We start from the raw sequence: 21168 nt of genomic DNA, 5'->3' as shown, positions 1-21168 counted from the left end.
TATTCTGACATCAGCAATAAAGAAGGGTCTGCTGACCAGAGATGAACAGACCCTGTGTGGAAGACTGTGTGGAGGTGTTCATCGCAGATAACCATTCCAAGAGCACCGGGGTGGGTTGTAATTGGGTCAGAGAAAGGGAAATACCTATGTTAATGATCTCCAAGAAATAACTGCAGTAGCCCTATCTCTTATTCTGAATATGCATGCTCTTGTAACGTAAAGTGTGGCTTGTGCTCGCATGGAGTGTGCGGGATTGATGGAGCGACCCTGCCTGCACCCAGCGCTGTAATAAAATATACCTGCTTCATAGCTCTGCATGAGTTTTGGGGTTCACTTCGCAGGTCACCAGGGGAAATCGCAGGCTACGGCTTTTCTCACGGGGAAAATCACGAGTCCCTGGAAACCCCTGCTGGCAAAGTCATGGTCCCTAGTGGTGAGGAAGAGGGGAGGGAGGGGGCGGCGACGGGCTACGACTCGGTCATAGGAAACCCTCCTGGTACTGCTGACGTGGTGCCAGGGCCGAGGTTCATTTCGGAGGGGAGAAGAGCCGGGGGGAGAGGCTAGCACTACTGCGGATGCAACGGCCAGCGCCCACTTCTGCTGCAGCCTGCCTGCCTCTGTTCGCTGCCGCCCCCTCCTCCGCCGCCGCCAGCCCCGGCCCCGGCTCTCCCCTTCCACCCCTGGACCTCGGGAAGGCGGTGGGAAGTGAGCCCGCGGGGAGAGTCGTAAGAGGAGAGGAAGGGGATGGCAGGGGGGGAAGGGCCGGCGGGCGCTGGCCGCCTGCTTGGGGCTCTGTGCCTCTCCGCTGTCGCCTGCTTTCACCTGGCGCACGGGAGGGAAGCCGGAGCAGACTGGACCCTGGAGAAGGTGGGTCGCGTTTGCGCCTGTCAGCTCTTCTTGCCTCTCCGCTGGGCTGCGGGGGATGGCGGGGATCGGTAGCGGGGCTGGTGTTACATGCGCTCGCCCGAGGAGAAACCGGGGACAGCCTCGAGGGATTCCGCCTCGGGCGCGCAGGCAGGCGGCGGCCGCGGGTCACCGGCCCACGGTCGGGGCGGGATGCGCCGGCGGTGATGGGTAACATGGCTTCCCTCTCCCCCCGACCTAACGGCTGCAGAGAGCAAGTCCTCTCAGGTTTGTCACGTTAGCGGCGCCTGTCACCCCGCCTGCGAACCAGCAGCTGCCGGCAAGCAGCTTTGCCAGGGGCCGTTAGTGACTTAAAGGCGAAACCCGAACAAGGCAAAAGGGATAAAGATCCGAAATTGCATTCCATATAACATCCTGTTCTGCTCCAATTTTCAACGTGGTTGCTGTGATTTAGAGGACGGTTTGAGAAAACAGCTCTTCCAACGGTGATCCACATGGAGCTGGGAAAAACAAGTGGGGATGGCATTGATAACAAGTGTAAAATGGTTTTGAAAGGGCATAATATTCTACTGTGTTGTAGAGCCATACCGTGTGGGGGTTTTTTAATGCCAAGTGTTGTGTGAATTAATGAAAAAGGCAGTTCTGAGATAGCATTTAATGAAGCAGTAATAAGCAGTGAACCCCTGATACCTCTCTATCCCAGCACGGCATGGTGGATTGTGAAACAGTTTCTTTGTGAAGAGCTACACCACATGGATCATGGGAGAGCATATAACGGCAAATGACATCCATTTAAAGTGTTCAGGAATTTCCAACGGAAAATCCACTGCTGAGGGCCATCCCTAGGTGTTTGTAAAGGAGCTGAAATCAAAGTTCAGCCAGAACTGACTAAACTCCACTAATCCAGGGCACCATCCTGTTCACCAACAGATCAGAGTTCAGGACAACCTAGGAAAGCAAAGTTTTCCTCATACCTTTCCCCTTGCTTCACCTTAGTAATTCCACTTCTCCTGAATTTTATTTGCTCTTACTGCAAATAAGTGTTGGATTTTTTGTCATTGTGTTGGTTTTTTTAATAAAAGAAAAAAAATGGTAATTCTGATTTCTTAATTGTACTTAGTATATATAGCTCATGTATAGACTCCATATCTGTAACATAATACATCTGTATGTACACATATGAGTATGTGAAGCTAAATCTTGAGTTGTACTAGTCAACATAAAGTGTGTAATGCCAGCAGTCCTTTTTTCAGCCCCTTTGAGCCACACCAATACACTCTTCAGTTCATTCCATTCCAACTAGTTGATCTTCTTGCTAGCGATGCAAGTAGTACACTTAACCACAGAACCAGAGCACGTGATTTCTTCTGCCCTTGCAGACATGCCAACCAAGAACCACTTCCTCTTTCTCATCAAATTCTTTTCCCTTGCCACCTTTTGTTCCTTCTCCATAAAGGAGAATGTGTAAGCTGGAAGCTAAAAGTGTTATACCATACAGAATTTTCCCTTCTCTCATCGAGGTCCTAAACCTAAGGGTTTGTAAAAGCTAACTTCCATAAGCACCAAGGTGGAATATACCAAAATGAGCAGGTAAGTATGGGCTAGCTGTAGAAGCTGAAGTCTTACAGGTTTATGCAGCTTAGCACAAGACCTGTAGCTCTGTCATAAATATGTTGCTATGCCTCTCTGCTGTGGCCACAGAGAAAACAGGGACTGACCAACAGTGTAAGGAATGAGTCACCTACAGATCTCATTCTGCTTCTCTTTTATTTCATGACCACTTCTTTAACTCCTTCCACTTCCCATTCTGCATTATTAGAAATGGGAGTTTATTCCTGTCTTCTGAAGAGTTTTGTGATGCTTGTACTTTAATAATAATAATAATGACAATAATCATAGAATCAACCAGGTTGGAAGAGACCTCCAAGATCATGTTTCTTTGCAAAGTGATTCAGTGGCCCAAATTTCCAAGCATGATCTGTGGTTAGAAGCAAGACAGTTGCACATTCTGAGTCGTTCACATGTTCAGCTGAAGGCATACTTTCAGAACGTCCTTAAATCGTTCTCTTACGCTTCTGAAGTGCATAACTTCAGGTTTTCTCTCTCCTCTTGGAGCCTGTTCCTCCTAAACACAACAGCTCCCTGACTACATTTTCTCTCTGTCTCTGCCTTTTCTATGCTGGTATAAATTGCACCGTGTTAAACTTACAGTCCTTCAAAAGACAGTTTATCTTGTACAGTACATACTGACACAGCTTCACTCTAGGGCAGAGCTAGCTTATGCCTTTCTCTGCAGTACTGCACCTCATAATGCAGACACAGCATATTACTACTGCTATAAACAAAGCTTCTGGTGTTTGTCTCAATGGAAACTTCCTTTGAAGGTGGCATGGTTGCAGGCATGACTGTATATTGTAGAATTAACATACCAGAAAAGAAGTTTAGAAACCAGTCACAGCTTGAGTTTTTACAGCTATCTGGTAGGTAAAGATTTCTCCTATGTTGTTAATATTAGTATATTTTGCAAAGAAATTGAAGACACAGAAGCTACAGAACGTTAAAATGTCAAACATTTTGGAAAGAAAACCTTTTATTAACATTACTTTTGGTTGACAGCAAATTAAAGCAACACAATGTAACCTTGTTACTGTGACTCTGAAGAAAACTACAGTTAAAAAGGTCTGTAATGGTTACATCCATTTTTCCTTTTTCTGCCTTTACAGTATTCTCACCAACCAAGAATTTTACATTCTGATGATATAAAAGAAGTGGCAGCAAACACAGATGTTTCTGTAATGTGGGAGGATGATTTGCGTCCTATGCTGATAGAAAGATACTCGGGATCACCAGGGAATTATTTTGTACGCCAGGTAAGATGATGTTTCCTGAAAACCTCTAAGAATATCTATTATTTCTATTCTAGTGCCCAGTAGGGGCATAAACACACTCATTCCATCAGATGAACTCTGTCATTCGTAGAATCATAGAACCAGCCAGGCTGGAAGAGACCTCCAAAATCATCCATTCCAACCTAGCACCCAGCCCTAGCCAGTCAACTAGACCATGGCACTAAGTGCCTCATCCAGGCTTTTCTTGAACACCTCCAGGCACGGTGACTCCACCACCTCCCTGGGCAGCCCATTCCAATGCCAATCACTCTCTCTGGGAAGAACTTCCTCCTGACATCCAGCCTAGACTTCCCTCAGCACAACTTGAGACTGTGGCCCCTTGTTCTATTGCTGGTTGTCTGAGAGAAGAGACCAAACCCCACCTGGCTACAACCTCCCTTCAGGTAGTTGTAGACAGCAATGAGGTCTGCCCTGAGCCTCCTCTTCTCCAGGCTGCACACCCCCAGCTCCCTCAGCCTCTCCTCATAGGGTTTGTGTTCCAGGCCCCTCACCAGCTTTGTTGCCCTTCTCTGGACACCTTCCAGCACCTCAACATCTCTCTTGAATTGAGGGGCCCAGAACTGGACACAGCACTCAAGGTGTGGCCTGACCAGTGCTGAGTACCGGGGAAGAGTAACCTCCCTTGTCCTACATTGTTCAAGTCTAGACTGCCTAGAACCTACATGACACAGCTACAGGACATTATTTCCCAGGACAATCTGCTTTTTAAATGTAAGGTTTAAAGTAAAAGATTGCCTCAAACTTGGTACTCAAAGCACAACGTAACCATTGTCCCTTCCCTCAGGAGAGCAGGTTTTTGGTCACTAGTTCAAAGCCCTGGCACCCTCCCATAGTTGGAGATGAAAAAAATTACACCTTCATGCCAATTTTCTGGAGAGGTCTTGTGCTGCTCCATTTCCTTTTAATATTGCCTCAGATGAGAGTATCAACACAAGAGGATCAGAGGGGCGCAAACAGGCAGGCAAGTGAAATGGTCAGCACCAAGTGCAGCACTAAGCCAAATATCAGAGCAGCTGCACTGGCACATGCTCAGCAGTGTGTTAATGCTGGGCTAACACACCCAGGTTGCGCCTGGTCCCAAGCCAGTGAAACCTTGAGCACATTGTATCTGAGGCACAAGGAGTTACCACATGACTGACCTGCTGCCCTGCCAGCACCTCTGCTCTGCATTCACAGCCTGGGTGTCTTCAGGACTGCATGCCATGCACTCTGCATTACATTAGCCAAGCTGGAGACTCAAACAGCAGTAGAGCTGAGCTTACAAGAAGACATTCATAACACCCCATTAGTCTTCATCTTCCCTTTAGGTAGGAACTCAACAGCTCCAAGATAGCCCTAACAACTGCAGTAAGTTTAGTTGCCACTCTGCAATTGGTGGATGGGGAATATTCAGGTTTTGAAGCTTTGTGTGTGCATACACACTTGTATCCATAGATTTTGTGGTTTCTTCAGTGACATGCTGGAAGACAGCCAAACAGAAGGGGAAAAACTAAGAGAAGCAAAAAAACCAGCTGAGCTTAGGCTAGAAAAACCACAAATCATGTTCAAAATAGGATCATCCTGTTACAAGGTAACAGCATGTGCTAAAGTAAGTAGGTCCCTACCAATGGGGAAAAAAAACAGAGTTCTCCATTGTCAAAGCACAAGGGAGTTTAAAATGAATTCTGTAAGACACAGAAGAGACATCAGACTCCTTTAGTGGAGAAGGCTAGTGCACCCACAGCTAGTGCACAGTGGGAACTTCATCCAGGCTTACATATATTCCCCTTAATCCATAACAGATGTCCTTCACTCTGCCTACAGGTAGTGGAAAGACCATAAAACACCATAAAAGCTTTCAGAGGGTGACCACAAACCAAGTGGAAGCTTGTTGTAGCACTACAATTTGCAGCAATATTCCTACTGACTTCGCTGAAATCAGGACAAGTCTTCAGAATCTGTTTTTTCCCCCTCAGAGGCTTTTCCTAATGTTTATTTAAAGGGAGAGGAATCTGCCTCGAAGCAGCACTCTAGGGACCTACAAAAATAAGTTGCTCAGAGATGGCTCTCTAATAAAAGTTAGCCAGAACTGTGTACTAAGTGTAACTGGGGTTGTTGGAGGTCTGTTTTTTTCTTTGGGAAGTTAGTTAAAATTAACTGGCTCTTTTACAGATCTACTGTCTTAATTTTTTTGTCTTTATATGAGCTGCACTTAGAGGATTTCATTTGCATTAAGATGTTTCTGAATTGTTTCATTTACAGGAGTCAGGCTCTTACAGCTTTGTAAATTACTTCTGTCACTTGGGAGGCAGATTTCTCCTAGAACCTACTAAAAACATCAACCAAACAACCCTACCAAACTCCACAACCGAAAAAAGAACTCAAGCCCCCACAACAAACAAAAAACCCTACCATTTTTAATACTCCTGTGGCATCTGTTTGTGGCAGTTATCAAAAGAGCCCCATTGAGTTCTCTGACATCTAATTTAATGACACAAGTTTAGGTTTGAAGAGGGAAACATTACATCTGTCCTTGCTAGACCTGAAAAAACAATGACCTAGAAGCTTTAGAAATCAAGATGGTAATGTGCCATATTATTGGGCAGTTATGATGGTTTGGGTGTTCCCCACCCCGCCACACTTTGGAAATCACCCAGACTAGACTCAGCCAGCTCTGGAAATATGAATGAAGCTTATATTTACAGCTAGCACAATATACAAGCTGATATTTACAGTAGTTACAGTTATAGACAGAAATGTACAAGGAAAAAGGTAATACAGAAACACAACAACCCTCCCAGAAACCTGAGTCCCCAGGAGGGGCTCTCAACCACTCCTTCACCTTGCCCCTACCCCTCTCAACCTTACCCCAGTCCCAAAGAAGAATAGAGGTTTGGCCAGAGGTTAAGAAGCAAAGTGGGTTAGCTCAAAATGAATGGTGAGGTTAGAGAGATGCAGCTCAGCCAGCAGCCCGAGCGAGAGTGATGCCGAGAGTGTCATCTAATGTTTTTATTTCTTGTTCCTATACTTCTTAGCAAGCCTGTGAGCAAAGTAGACATCACCACTGTATTCCTTTCACAGCCTGTAATCTAGTTCTTCTCACCAAAACATTCTAGCCTGCTTCAAACTAGCACAGCAGTCATTCAAAGCACCTTCAGACCCCAAAGAAAAGAGACAAAAAGGGAAAATGAAAAGCAAGTGAGCCAGTCAAAGGCTAAGGTATCCAAAATGTTGCTTGTTCTACACAGTGACATTGTGGGGTTTGTTCTAAATTTTATCTTTTAAAAATACAATAAGCTAACAGAAATAAGCTTAAGTGCCACTATTAATTAGCTAATAACAATTTGTCTGTGACATCTTTCTGAAGCAAGCAATCATTAACCCTTTCTCTGAATTGCAGCATATCAAGCACCGGCTTCAAAGGTTACAGGCGGGTTGGGAAATTGAAGAAGACACATTTCAAAGATACACACCATATGGGTATCAGACCTTTTCAAACATTATCAGCACTCTTGATCCCTCTGCAAAACGGCACCTGGTACTCGCTTGCCACTACGACTCGAAGTTCTTTGGACGATGGCAGGAGAGAGCATTTGTAGGAGCGACTGACTCTGCTGTGCCCTGTGCTATGATACTGCAGCTGGCACGTGCCCTGGATAACAAGCTTCAGTTAATCAAGGTAGCTTGCTTGGTTTGTTTGCATTTCTTTTTGCAACAGCAGTAGAACTTAGGGTGCTTCTGTGTTCCCTCCAACAGCCTGCATGCCTGATCCTCTTACTGCTGCGCCTGCAGTAAAACTCCCATTGGCTTAAGAACAGAACAGAGATCTGTATCTGCTGCTTTAGTGTGCATTATCACATTAAAACTTAGGCAAATGGCTATCTAAAAAATCACTTAGTATATAAAAATAATAGTTTATACAGTAATAATGCACATTTCACAGGTTGAAATATACTCCTACTTTCTACCTAGAAGGCACAAAACCCTATTCAGAAGCTGCATCACAGCCAGTAACATCTAGGGGCACTGAAAGATTTGTTGCTTTTTAAATCTACATTTACAAAAATCTCAATTTTATTCCTTTCTGGAAGATGGTTAAATTAATTGCAGTACAGGAGAATTACACTCATGTTCCTCCATCTCCTAATGATTTCAAACTTACTTTCTTGTTTTCCTTTATCAATTTGAATAGTTTAATTATGAATGAAGCGATGGCTGAGCCAAGTAGAGGATTACCACTTCGTGTTAGCTTTGCTATGAAGAGCTGTTTCAAAGAGCTTTGCTAGACACAAAAATCTGTTGATCCTAGAAGCTCCAAAAGCTTGCAGGATGACAGACTCATGAGTGCCATCTACTGGCTCAGTATTTACTCAAAGATACTTCTCTTACACTGAGAGAGCTTTCCACAGAAAAAGATCTCTTAAACGCTTAAGCAAGTGTTGGGAATACATTCAGCTTAAGTATTAATTGAGAGCAGTTGTTTCCAGAAACCCATTTGGTACTTTCTGACTTTAGAATATTGAAGAATTAGAAGGTTAAGAATATGTGAATGCCTTCATCACCAAAGCAAAGCACTCCTATAATACATATGCTTTCATTTAAAAGCTTTGCTTAGGATAAAGTTGCCTATGGCTATGTATGGAACAATCTTTCATACTCAAAGACTGAAATTTTTCACAAGTAATACATCCATTTTTGATGAAATGATTTATGAAGATGACAGCAACTGACAAAAAGACTGTCAGATTACTTTGCACAGGGTACTGTTAAGAAAAGACGCTGTGGTATTCATCTGCTTAATACATTAGCAATGACCTTTTTACTCTGCTCATAGTAGATTAACAGACTTTGCTAGATTTTCAGCCAAATCTATTTATGCTTTGACCTGAAGCTGTGATTTTTAGCTTGGCGTTTCTCCAGTTACAGAGAGTAAGTTTCAAATTAAGGAACAAAACCATCTCCCTGTTATTCACACCTGGAAATGTGTTAAAGAGTAAGGACGATAAATGCTTCTTCCTAAAATGCAAATAGCATCAATCGTTTCCTCCAGAATGTAATGCAAATGCCTGCTATTGAAAGAGGTCTACACTGTGAAAAGGACAAAGGGCAGCAAAGCACTGCCATTAGAGAAATCCATATGTGACTGTCAGCATAATTGACACAAATCCTGCCAATGTGAGCAACATTTCTATAGAGGTTTTCCACTACTGTTTATATTGGATCTGCTTCAACTAATTGTGAGCTATAATCCATGACTGTTGCCAGTGACTCCACGTTTTTAACCAGATCACACAATTTCACTTGAAGGAGCAGTAATTCATAGAAGAGTTAAAATATTTATAGCAACTGCCAAGACTACAGTTCCCCAAACTGCTCATACAGCAGAACTAAACTGGATTTAGCCATATTGTAAATTATTGGGAGACACTGCCAGTGCAAACAAAGCTTCAGTTAATGAAGAGGGAGAGAAAAAAAAAGCTCCTTCTACATGGGGAAGAAATTTCACTCAGATGTCTCCTTTGTGACCTTAAATATCTTATATATTCTCAGTTTTTACTGCTCTGATATTTTTGGCTGTTGAAAGGGAAGGGTGTATCTACTACATTCTCTGTGCTTTGGCTTTAAGGTAGAGATGCCCTGGTGGTTGAAAGTCCCCCTGAAGGAAAAGAAATGGTCATTCTTCTCATGAATGACTCCTCTTTATCCCTCAAGGAACCACTGAGTTTACAAATTCACTGCCACTTACATAACTCACCTTTACTGATGCACAGCTGTAGCAGAGATATTACTCCTTTGTGGTACTATGAAGTAGTAACATTAGCATTCACAGGTGTTGTTGCTGATATTTCCTTGTTTGTGGTACCTTTTGCAGACCTATCTCAACATACTCAGCTGATGTCCACTTAAGTCAGAAATTAGACTTTTAACCAGAATCAAAATGACAACAGACTGGAGAACATGTCACTGGGCTAAATAATGACCAATCAATAACCACTATTACACCATAAAGTGTCTTTAGCAGCCAGAGGAAGGTGTGACGGTTCCCCACTTGAAATTGTTTCTCTTACAAGTCACATCGTGCAGAGGTTTGCCAATTTGACTAAATTCAGGAATGTGTAGTCTCCAAAATCCCACTGCACCCAAGGAAGTGTCCTTCTTTCTTGTGGGAACTGCCATGGTGGAGACTTTATCACATCCTCTGGAATGTGATGGTGACCATCCTGCCACCGCACTCCCACAAACTGAATTTCTTTGGCAGGTCCTTTGACTTTGTCTCTCTTAATGGCCAAACCTGCTTGCAACAGAATGTCAATGATTTTGTTACCTTTCTCGAAGACTTCCTCAGCAGTTTGGCCCCACACAATGATGTCGTCGATGTACTGGATGTGCTCTGGAGCTTTACCTTTCTCCAGTGCATTGTGGATGACTGAGTGACAGATGGTTGAGCTGTGCTTCCACCCCTGAGGCAAACAGTTGAACTGGTACTGGATTCCTCTCCAGGTGAATGCAAGCTGAGGCCTGCACTCCTTTGCTATGGGAATAGAGAAGAAAGCATTAGCAATGTCTATGGTTGCATACCACTTAGCCTCCTTCGATTCCAGCTCGTACTGGAGCTCCAGCATGTCCGGCACAGCTGCACTCATGGGTGGCGTCACCTCGTTGAGGGCACGAAAGTCAACTGTCAGTTGCCAGTCTCCATTAGGCTTATGCACAGGCCAGATGGGACTGTTGAAAGGTGATTGAGCTTTCTCGATGACAGCCTGACTCTCCAGTTGACGAATCAGCTGATGAATGGGCAACAAAGAGTCACGGTTAGTTCCGTACTGCCTGTGGTACACAGCTTGAGTAGCAATTGGCACTTCCAGATCCTCTATGTCATGATGTCCCACAACTGCAGATTCATCTGAAAGTTCAGGTCTAATAGACAATTTCAATTTACCATCCTCAGGCTCTACAGATGCTATTCCAAAAGCCCATTTGTGACCCTTAGGATCTTTGAAACAACCTTGTCTCAAAAAGTCAATTCCCAAAATGCAAGGCGCATCAGGACCAGTTACAATAGTATGTGTCTCCACTCTTGACCAGTTAAACTTAGCCTGCAACTTAGTTAACTCTTGAGATCCACCAGTGATTCCACTCTCCTCTGTGAGTGGCCCTAGCTGTTTTGCAGACTTGTCTTCTACCTGTAGGACATTTGCATCAGTAGTATGGCATCTCACCAGTCAGCATCAATAGTATGGCATCTCACCAGATTGACTCTCCTGATTCCCTTGAATATTCCTTTCTAACTTCCCAGATCTCTCTAAGGGGATCACTGGAATCCTGGGTATCATCCTTCTCCTCTTCCTTTGGTTGTCATTGTTGTCCTTGGCCTAGAAAGAGAATTCTCCTGAAAGCACTATTAAACTCCTCAGAGCCATCCTCCTTCTTGGCAGCCAATCTCACATAGCTTCTTTCATCACTGTATTGCAATCTAAGTATACTGGTAAATCTCTAAGGCTCTATTTCTCCTCTTCTTCCTCTTGTGTACCAGAGGTCCCCTCTCCTAAATCCTCTCTTGAATCACTGTCAAATGTTTTGTCTTAGCTCTCATGTTGGCTGGAGCCAAAAAGGCTTTGGAAGTTCCTTCTAGTGGGTCTGAATCATTGAGGGTTTGACCTGCTGCCTGTGAGTTTGAATCTGGTTTAGGGTTAGAAGCTGCTCCCTGAGGATGTACCCTAGGTGAAGAAACAGCAGAGGTCTGAACAGCTGGACCTGTTCTTTGGCTGCCTGCCATGTTACTGTCAACAACTGAGACTTTGGCAGTGGTCCCAGAACCTGGTGGAGGAGGTGCAGCGGTGGACATGGTGGCTCCCTCTCACTCTCTCCTCAAACAGAAATTGTTTTGATTGTCTCCAGGCCTTATCTCTACCTCTGTTTGCAAGGAAACCTGCTTCTTTTGTTTTCTTAAAGCAGCCACATTTGACTTATTCATGCACAATGCTACCATTAGTGCTAAACTCAGAGTTGTTAGGGCTAAGATCACACATGATAAATATACCACTGTATTCTATGTGCAGAACTCACCACAGGGATTTGGTAGCTCAGTTTTAGGCAGAATTACTTGCATCAGAGAATACTTTTCAGCTGTTACAATACTTTCTGGCTTACTAAAAACAGAGTTGATAGCAGTTTCAGTAATATTAAAGCCTACCTGGCCCAGAAGATACTCTCTGAAACCCAAAAACATTCCTTTAATCTTTTTCCACAGTAAATATAACAGGAGGGAACCAAGGCTTGGCAACAATACAATGATGGAGCCAAAAGAGGAAAACTGGCCAGGCCACTGCCCAAATTAAACAAAATAGCTTCATTTTAACTTCCAGACTTAATTAGCAATAGATCAAATTTAATTAGCCCTACATTTTGAGCACAAAAATAAAGATGTGATAGCCTGGGAGCTACCCACCCCCCTCACTCTTATGAAATCACCCAGACTAGACTCAGACAGCTGGAAAATAAGCAATGAAGCTTTATATTTACAGCTTAGCACAATATACAAGCAGGTATTTACAATATTTACAGCTATATACAGAAGTATACAAGTTAAAGGTAATACAGAAACACAACAGCCCTCCCAGAAATCAGAGTCCCCAGGAGGGGCTCCCAACCACCCTTCCACCTTCTTTCCACCCCTCTACCTTATCCCAAAGTTTGCCTTATGTTCAAGGTGAGCTGTGAGGATCGACAAGGGGAATTAGAAAGCAAAAGTATTAGTTACACAGAAGCAGCCCAGAGAGAGAGAGAGAGAGACACACACTCAGAGACACTGTGTCTTGTTTTTGTACATCTCGGCAAGCCTATGAGTGAAGCAGACATCACCATTGTTTCCTTTTCACAGCCTATACTCTTTCTCATTAAAATATTCCAATTAGCCTCCAACTAGCACAGAAGGTTTGCATAGGGTACTTTGAAAATACACCCCTACTGATGTTGCTTACAGGACTACAGCATTTGCTCTTTCTTTAATGGTTTGGCCAGAATCAGTTACATTTCACTTCCTCCAACAGACCAGCTCAGCATCAAGACCTGACCTCTCACTTCGGCTCATTTTTTTTGATGGTGAAGAAGCTTTTGTCCGGTGGTCCCCTTCGGATTCCCTCTATGGGTCTCAACACTTAGCTCAAAAAATGGTATCTACACCACATCCACCTGGATCAACAACCACAAATCAGCTGCAGGGCATAGTAAGTGGCTTTCAATGACTCCCCAATGAGTAGCAGTAAATTGCAGGGGGTTTTAGTATTGACTTAGTAGTTGGCCAGATTCCCAAGAAACCATAAACCCCATCAAAAGCAGCAGCAGGGTGGTGGAAATGTTACATGATAAAACAGAATTGATAAGGATTCTTCAGGTATATTTGCTTAGATCTTCTCTATGCAAGTCTGAGTCATCACAGAAAAATCAAAACACAGGGGTTAGAATAGAACCTAGGATACCCACCTTCTTCAAGTGAGACAGTTCACAACGGTTAGGAAAGAGCACAGCATGGTATTAGGCTGCGAGCAGCTCTCCCCTAGCTCAGCACTAAGCTACAGCAAGCACTCTGCTTCCCTTTGCTTCCTACTAACACTGTGGTAGGCTGCTCCCTACTGCTTTCTAATTTCCCTGCTCACCGCCGAGACACATTTCTTCTGCCACTGTATCTCCTGACTCATAAAGTGTCTTTCTCTGGACAGACCCTGTTTTTCTCTAGGGAAGCAATTTCCTTCTCTTCCTCCCCACCTACCACAGTTTTTATTTTGAAGAAACAGGGCACACATACTGCCAACAAACCAATGCTCTCTGCATCAGCTTGAGCAGCAAAACTGCCTACCATTTTCCTCCTCAGAAAGAGAGCAAAACTGATCAGCTTTGAATTGCATTCTGCTACCAGGCACTATGTAGAAAAGCCAGATCTCCGACCAGAGCTATCAAAGTCTTGACCTATACATAAACCAGGTGGTTTCAATGCTGGTGCTGCTGGTGTAGTAATGTAAAGAACTCTGTATTAAAGATTCTTTCTTGTGTAGGACCTGCTTGTACTACTGGATTTAATTGGTGCACCAAACCCAATCTTTCCCAATTATTTTCCAAACACTATTCGATGGTTTCAGAGGCTTCAGGCAATTGGTAAGGAGAGGGGTATGGGCTGCTGCTGAGTCTGAAAATGAAGTGTATAGCTTTTGAATGTATTAAGTCCTGTAAATCATATTCTTATATTATTTTTCTTTTGAAATTCTAATATTTAATAATGCACACGTTAAGTTTGGTGCATCTTCAACCTATACAAAGGTTTAATAAAGTAACTAGGAAGATTTTCAGACACTGGAAGCCATGAAACAGATTCCATTACTGATTATCACTCTGTGACTTTTGGGAACTGCTTCACTTTTGCAATTTAGTTCTTACTTTGGTCTTCCAAATACTAAACAAAAGCAAAAGGCAGTCACCAACTACTTTCTCTTCCTTAATGGAAAAAGATTCCATGTGAGAGGAAAAATAAATCAAAAGCTATAACTTGCCTCATACCTTCCAAAACTTGTAATCATTGCTTTCCTTGTGAAATACAGAGCAAGAGCTACACAACATGAACCTGCTGAAGAATCACCTCGTGGAAAGGCAGTATTTCCCAGCTACTTCACATCAAGGCTTGGTTGAAGATGACCACATCCCATTTTTATTAAGAGGTACCAGTTACTTAAATATTTTAAAGGATAAGTTCAGTAATGAGGGCATCATTTAGTGAATGAGCAAGTACATACAATCCTGGTTTCCAAGCTTATTTGCCCCAGCTTTAGGATTCCAAATCCAACTTCACACAGACCAGGAATCACGGCCTTGAAAAACATACTGGAACAAAAGCAGTGATAACATATCCACCGCTATTATTTCACCTGAGCACAGCTCCAGTGCCACAGAGATTTTGGAAATGTCTGTCAGCAGTAGTGTCCTACAACTTTGATCCAAGGAGACATCACTACATGCTACACTATCCAGCTGGTTACCATTTGTAGGAACAGTGACACTCTCAAGGGTTGCATCTTCAGAGACTTCAAAAATCTCTAAAGATCAGATGTTGAGGTTACTGTAAAGCTATTATTGCCTGTTTAAATATGAAGGTACTGACTCCTGCAAAACCCCACATACTCAAATAAGACATCTTCATTCCAGCAAGGAGAATCAAGATTTCACAGCTGTGAAAGGTCCAGAGTAGCCAGCAGAAACGGCAAAGGGCACAGTATGCCTGAAATCCATCCTGGAATTAGGCACATACCTCAGCCTGGGATTCCCTACCTACGCATTTCTCCTGGCTGACACCTATGCCTTAGCCTCTTTGTGCTCATTCTGTTCCCTTGGGATACAATCAAAGAGCAGGAAAGCAGTTGCAGAACTGCTGCCACCTTGTCAAGCTGCAAATCAGGTATTAAAGCACTTGTCCAAAGTGTGGATGTGATGTAGGGCTTGGTTCAAGCACTCAGCAGAGCATCCTCAAAACTAAGGTGTGTGAAAGCTAGTAGATATAGTAAACTGTTCTGATTGAAGTTTTCCACTGTATAGTAAGGACTACAAAAGTTGTATTGCTAGAGAAGGATTAACCAAAAAGGAATGCAAGATTAGTTCAATGGAGAGGGTACCTAGGAAAGGAAGGAGTTGTCTTCCTATCCATCCCCTAGTTTTACTATTACTTATGCTCTGTTAACTACTGAATAATGCTAAGTGTGCACACAGCTTTGGAAGCAGGCACAAGAGGAGCAACACCTCTTCACTTCTAAGTGACAGCTCTCTTCACTGAGCTGTGGTTACTGTCTCCTGCTCACTGGCTTTCCACTCCATGACTCTTCCATTTTCCACACTAAGGCAGAGCCCCCAGGCTCCAACAAAACTGACACAGCCATCATATGCATGCCCAGAACAGAGATACAAAAAAATCCTACACTGGTGAAGCTGATGGGGGAAACTAGTGACCACACTGCAAAAATCTTTCCTAGTAACACAACTAACATCTATTGAAGAAAGCAAATCCTTCAGTGGCATGAAAAACAAGAGAGGAAAAGCAGTAAATTAGTAAAGAGGCTGGAGAGGAACAACACCTCCCACAAAAACAGATCAGGAACCAGAAGACTGATTTAACTCCTCTTTTACCTAAAAGTTGCAGTATGTACAGGTGGTTTAATACAGTATAGTTAGTTTACTTTATGCTTAAATGGTGATTTATCAATTGGCTTAACAGAACTCTTTCAATATTTCTTTCCCAAATTTCATTTCCCTCCTTCTAGGGGTTCCAGTCTTGCATCTGATTCCATCCCCTTTTCCTGCAGTATGGCATACCATGGAGGACACAGAAGAAAACCTTGACAAAACCACTACTGACAATCTCAGCAAAATCCTGCAAGTGTTTGTACTGGAATATCTCAACCTGTGATAGACAAAATGGCATCAAATTGAACTCCCTCCTAAATACTGTTTGCCCACCCTCACATCTGCTATTTAATTGCGTTGGAGAGCACTAAAGCAAAGCAAAATAGAATAACTCTTGCCAGACTGATTATTGATTCAACTGTTCCTGTAGCCAAACAGACAGTGTTAAATAAGAACTAGTTTCAGCCTGGAAAGAACTTGATCTTTCCATGTTTTACTTCTGAGTAAAAAAAAAAACCCTAGAACTTTCCCAGACTGTTATCACTGATTTATGCCACATATTAAGACCTGAGAGAGAATAGCTCCTGACTGAAGTATTAGCTACAGTTTTTACAAGGTGTGTCAGCTTCTGCAGTATCCAGCAATGGAAGTGTATACCACACTGTCTGAAGAGGCAAAAGATATGCTAAACCAAACTTCTGCTTTGGGTTGAACTAAACCACCTCTCACCCTGAAATGAGTTGCTAGAACTACTGATACACAGAAGGATTTTTAATCCTCTCTGCTCCCTCTCCTCTTTCCCCTGCAAGGAAGGCTGCAATGACTGTTGTCTGCAGACAGCAGGCCACCAAGAAACAGAAAACCAACCCAAGTTAATTTTTCTCCCTGTTGTTTGTTGGATACTTTTTGTTCCAAGGGTGATGGGGAGTGATGCTAAGAGGAAGGTATCTGAGAACTTCCATCGCACTTTGACCACAGCACAGGAGATGTAAACCACGCTGTAGGTGGTGTGGGAACCAGTGCCCCAGCACACACCATTCATTCATGTGAGAATCATTCACAATTTAACCAGAAAATAAAAACCCCCAAATCCTCCTGTTTGAAATACAGATGATATCAGAAGTAATCATACCAGGAAAGTCATCACTTTAGAACTAGTTTTATATAAATAACTTTCTAAAGGCAAATTATCAAGAGTAGAGTAAGTATGAGAGTCAGAAGGAGGAAAATGATTTAAGCACCAGTAAGCCATAACCTACATTACAAAAAAAGACACCAATTTAACAACCCTGTGTTTTTACATTCCTTACTAGACCTATTCAATAAATTTAGTACAACGCTGGCAAAAACCTAGCCTGGAATGAAACCCATAGGAGAAGCCAGAAGAACAGTATTCAAAACCCACCCATGTGATTACAGCTTCCACTGGTGAGAAAAAGATGAGAGCAGTTGAAGAAAAAAAGAGACTGAGAAGTTCTGAGGCTGACAGAGGATGAATTGAGAAAAAACAATTTAGTATTTTACTTCCCTGATCTTGTGTTATAAAGTTCCACCCTCTGCAAAGATTTAAGAAGTGAATAAGCTATGGAGTTGCAGGCGTGTCAGATTTGGCCTGCATTTTACCATGTTCCTAAAGCAGATGGTTCTGAATCTAACACAGTGTTTACACACATATTTTGAAGTCACACTAGAAATATGTATTTACAGCAATAAAATTTTGCTATTGCAGGACAACCTGAAAAGGAAATTCAATCTGGTCTTGTTGCTCAAAACGAAACAAAAGGCATTTGATGTTTTCTCATCACTTTGTGTGCAATGCTCTATTTTGCATGCAGCATCTGAAACAGAATACAATGAAAATTCTAAAAATTGGACAGATGTGTTTATTTTCAGACATTACTGTACCCCTATGGAAACACAGCCAAACTATTTGAAGTCTTTGCTATCATATTCTCCATGTCAGCCCATGAGAAAACATTCACAGAATCATAGAATCAACCAGGTTGGAAGAGACCTCCAAGAACATCCAGTCCAACCTAGCACCCAGCCCTAGCCAGTCGTCTACACCATGGCACTAAGTGCCTCATCCAGGCTCTTCTTGAACACCTCCAGGGATGGTGACTCCACCACCTCCCTGGGCAGCCCATTCCAATGCCAATCACTCTCTCTGCCAACAACTTCCTCCTAACATCCAGTCTAGACTTCCCCTGGCACAACTTGAGACTGTGTCCCCTTGTTCTATTGCTGGTTGCCTGGGAGAAGAGACCAACTACATTGTATCTTCTGAAACATGAATACTCTGAGCAGTGTAAGGCACCTACTGCACCCTCCTAAGTGGCAAAAGAAGGTAACAAAATGGCTATTTACAGCAATACTAAACCTTGTGTGGCTAGCTTCATTTTTGCAGGTGAATTCTTGTGGTACTTCATACTTTGCACTGTTCCCCAAAACAGTACCATTTGCAGGGTCTGCTGCTACCCTGTTTCAAGAATTTTAACCTTAGCTTGGAAGAGGCTCCATTAGGAAATGTGAGATCAAAGGGTTGCTCTTGTTGGGAAAAGCCTAATTCAATGGCTCTTAAAATATGAAGATTCTTCCTTTTTTTCCCTCCTTGGGTTTTTGTTTGGCACAGGAAAAGAGGGACATCTCTTAACAGGATGTGAGCCCTGGAAAAGGTTTACTTAAAGAGTAGAATGTGACCATTTCAGCAGTTTATATGATCTGCCATTCATGTGAAAAATAACTGGAAGGAGAAATAGCTGGAAGGAAAACTTATCAGCCCAGTAACCACATGAATCCAAGAATGTAAGTCACAAAAGCACAAGAACCTGAAGTCATTGAAGCAAGGACGTGGTGTAAAGTGGATTTTCACTGCTACTGAAGCAGACAAGTCTCTGTTAGGGAAGTCTATGTATTTGGTACTCAAAAAAGCAAAAAAAGGAAGTGAAAAGACCAGGACTAGTATCTCTTCCATCTCAGTTTGACCACTGAATATTATTAAGAATCCAGATCCACAGTACCAGGGCATGCACAGCATAGATAATAAACTCAGAGTTCAGACACAGGCTTTACGCTGAAGAGCCAGCCTACCCTCAGACAGCTTCTCTGTCTCTGTTGGATGGTGGCAGCAGGGGACAGAAATCAACTTGAGGACTTGAACCAATATAGTAATTACACAAGTCAGCACAACTGCTGCACAGACTTTCTCCTTCAATAGTATTTGTCTCATCTCAGTCAAGTGAAGAAAACAATAAAAATGAACCTACCACCCATGAGAGGCTGTCACTGGCTTCTCCGAATTCTCCCAAGGATGTGTGTGGTTGCCACTCGGGTGAAGAGGAAGGCAGAAAAACATGAGCTCAAAAGCTATTACTCAAGAATAAAGGTGCAAAAAATCCCCCAGATTATATGTTCCTTTTCTATCAGAACAATGCAGTTTTTCACAAGACTCTTAAGACCAAGTAATGGCACATGCCCCCCCAGAGTCTCTAAAACTTGAGACATTTGCCTACAGTGAAGCAATCCTATGCAATCACAGCTGGGACAAGATAAAAGAATAACAATGCCAAGTTCTCTGGTAGACAAAAATTATAGTGAACACCATTCCTCCTTTTTCCCCCTCCCTCTAATTAGTGGCAGCATTGCTATCGCTAGGAACAAAGGCAATTCTTTTTCATCACATTTCAATTGTGACCACCTAACAGCGAAACAATTAACTAGAAGTGACAAAATGTAGTAAAAATGCTTTCTGCAGAATTAGTACAATGACCCAGGCAAACAGCTCTGAAGTTTCACACATCTGCTCACCTGAGAGCATCACTATATATAAAAAGATAACTATAAAATCTTGTACAAATTACTTTTTCCTTGTCATTTCAAGATGACATGGATTTTATTCTCCTCATATAAAATGAGACATTTTACTCTGTGCTGAATTAACAGATATCCTTAATATATTCATAACTAATAAAGCAGCTAAAAAGCTGTTCTTATCTCTAAAAGAATCTTTGTATCATCTCCACGTGATATATACTGTAAACAATCACTCAAAAAATTCATTTTGTTGAAGTGATTATATTGCACTTAGAGTTCTGAGATTCTGACTCTGCTGTCTCATTTGAAATCAAAGGTTAGCTTCATTTTTTAATAAAAATGGAGCTTTAATTTTCTACTGAAAAAAGTAAGCATGCAAGCAACAGAATACAAAGCATTTAAAATAGCAGAAAAAGGGCAAGTGTTTGGTTATGAAAGTGAGTAAGGAACAATTCCCAGACCAACCACAGGAAAAGAATACATTGTAAACATTCTGCTGGCTCAAAGGTGTTGCAGATGCTGCAGAAAGTGCAGTCTAGTTGAGCACCCAAGAGGTAAAGAGAATCTGTTCAAGTGTTCTGTACGTCAGTGAGCTTCCATGCAGCAATGGCACATGTAGTAGACCACATGTAAAGACAGAGTACCAAAACAAATCAGTGAACTAATACTGACCTCACAGAAACAGCCAATTGTGACAAGTTCACTGCAACCTTCAAACACAAACTTTCCAGGGCGCTTTGTAACACAGCATGAAAACCACTACCCTCACTGCAAATAAAATACAGAACTAGATTCTCTGCAGCTTATGTGCACTGCATGCCAGCAGCAGTCTGAATACTACCCTCAGCCAAAAGCTTCCTGGCAAAGATATCATCATTCAGACTGTCACCTTGCTTTGGCTTTGTTTGCAAGAGTGACCCCTCCTCCATGCACTTGAGCAAGAAAAACAGGTAGTGGAGAAAAAAAGAAAAAGGAAAGCAATATCCTTATGTGCAGAAAAATAAATCTTCAGCCAGTGTGAAGAGGTCACAGACACTTCATATTCAAACAAAGGCTGTTTTCTCAACTCAGTTCTGTAAGTATTTCTCTAGCCAACCCATTATCTTTAGGTAACATATCATCTTTGGAGTCCCTGAGATACTACATCTCCACATAGCCACCCTGGACAAGTAAGAGAAGCATTCTTAGCCTACAGATAAACAAGATGGAAGCCAATAGATAGCACCCTGAGTTGCAAGTGAAACAACTGGAACAGGCAGCCCATTCCTTAACAGCCAAGACATGCAGAAGAAAGTACAGAGGGAACTGTAGGAAACGTACTGCAGAGCGAGCAAAAAAAGGCTGAATCATCTCCACAGAGCCTTTCCCTGTTATCAGAGCAGTGAAGAAAGAGAGAGCAGTCAGAGGGAAAAACTCCCTGAGAAAGGCCCTGAAGAAATAG

At 42.6% G+C, this 21168-nt stretch overlaps 1 protein-coding gene across 1 annotated transcript; it reads left to right on the top strand.

The window, feature by feature from the left end:
- The first annotated feature begins 512 nt into the window (after nucleotides 1-512).
- QPCT (glutaminyl-peptide cyclotransferase) lies at nucleotides 513-16305 on the top strand. The gene is made up of 7 exons (XM_064158709.1): nucleotides 513-867; nucleotides 3588-3734; nucleotides 7153-7431; nucleotides 12803-12979; nucleotides 13805-13904; nucleotides 14345-14461; nucleotides 16052-16305. Exons 1-7 carry the CDS (start codon nucleotides 745-747, stop codon nucleotides 16195-16197), a joined length of 1089 nt encoding a protein of 362 aa, XP_064014779.1. The 5' UTR covers nucleotides 513-744; the 3' UTR covers nucleotides 16198-16305.
- The last annotated feature ends 4863 nt before the right edge of the window (nucleotides 16306-21168 follow it).

Source organism: Pogoniulus pusillus, chromosome 18, assembly GCF_015220805.1.
Source record: "Pogoniulus pusillus isolate bPogPus1 chromosome 18, bPogPus1.pri, whole genome shotgun sequence".
In the NCBI taxonomy this organism is placed as follows: domain Eukaryota; kingdom Metazoa; phylum Chordata; class Aves; order Piciformes; family Lybiidae; genus Pogoniulus; species Pogoniulus pusillus.
The sequence above is the reverse complement of the archived record's forward strand: the minus strand, read 5'-3'. Positions and strand labels throughout refer to the sequence as shown.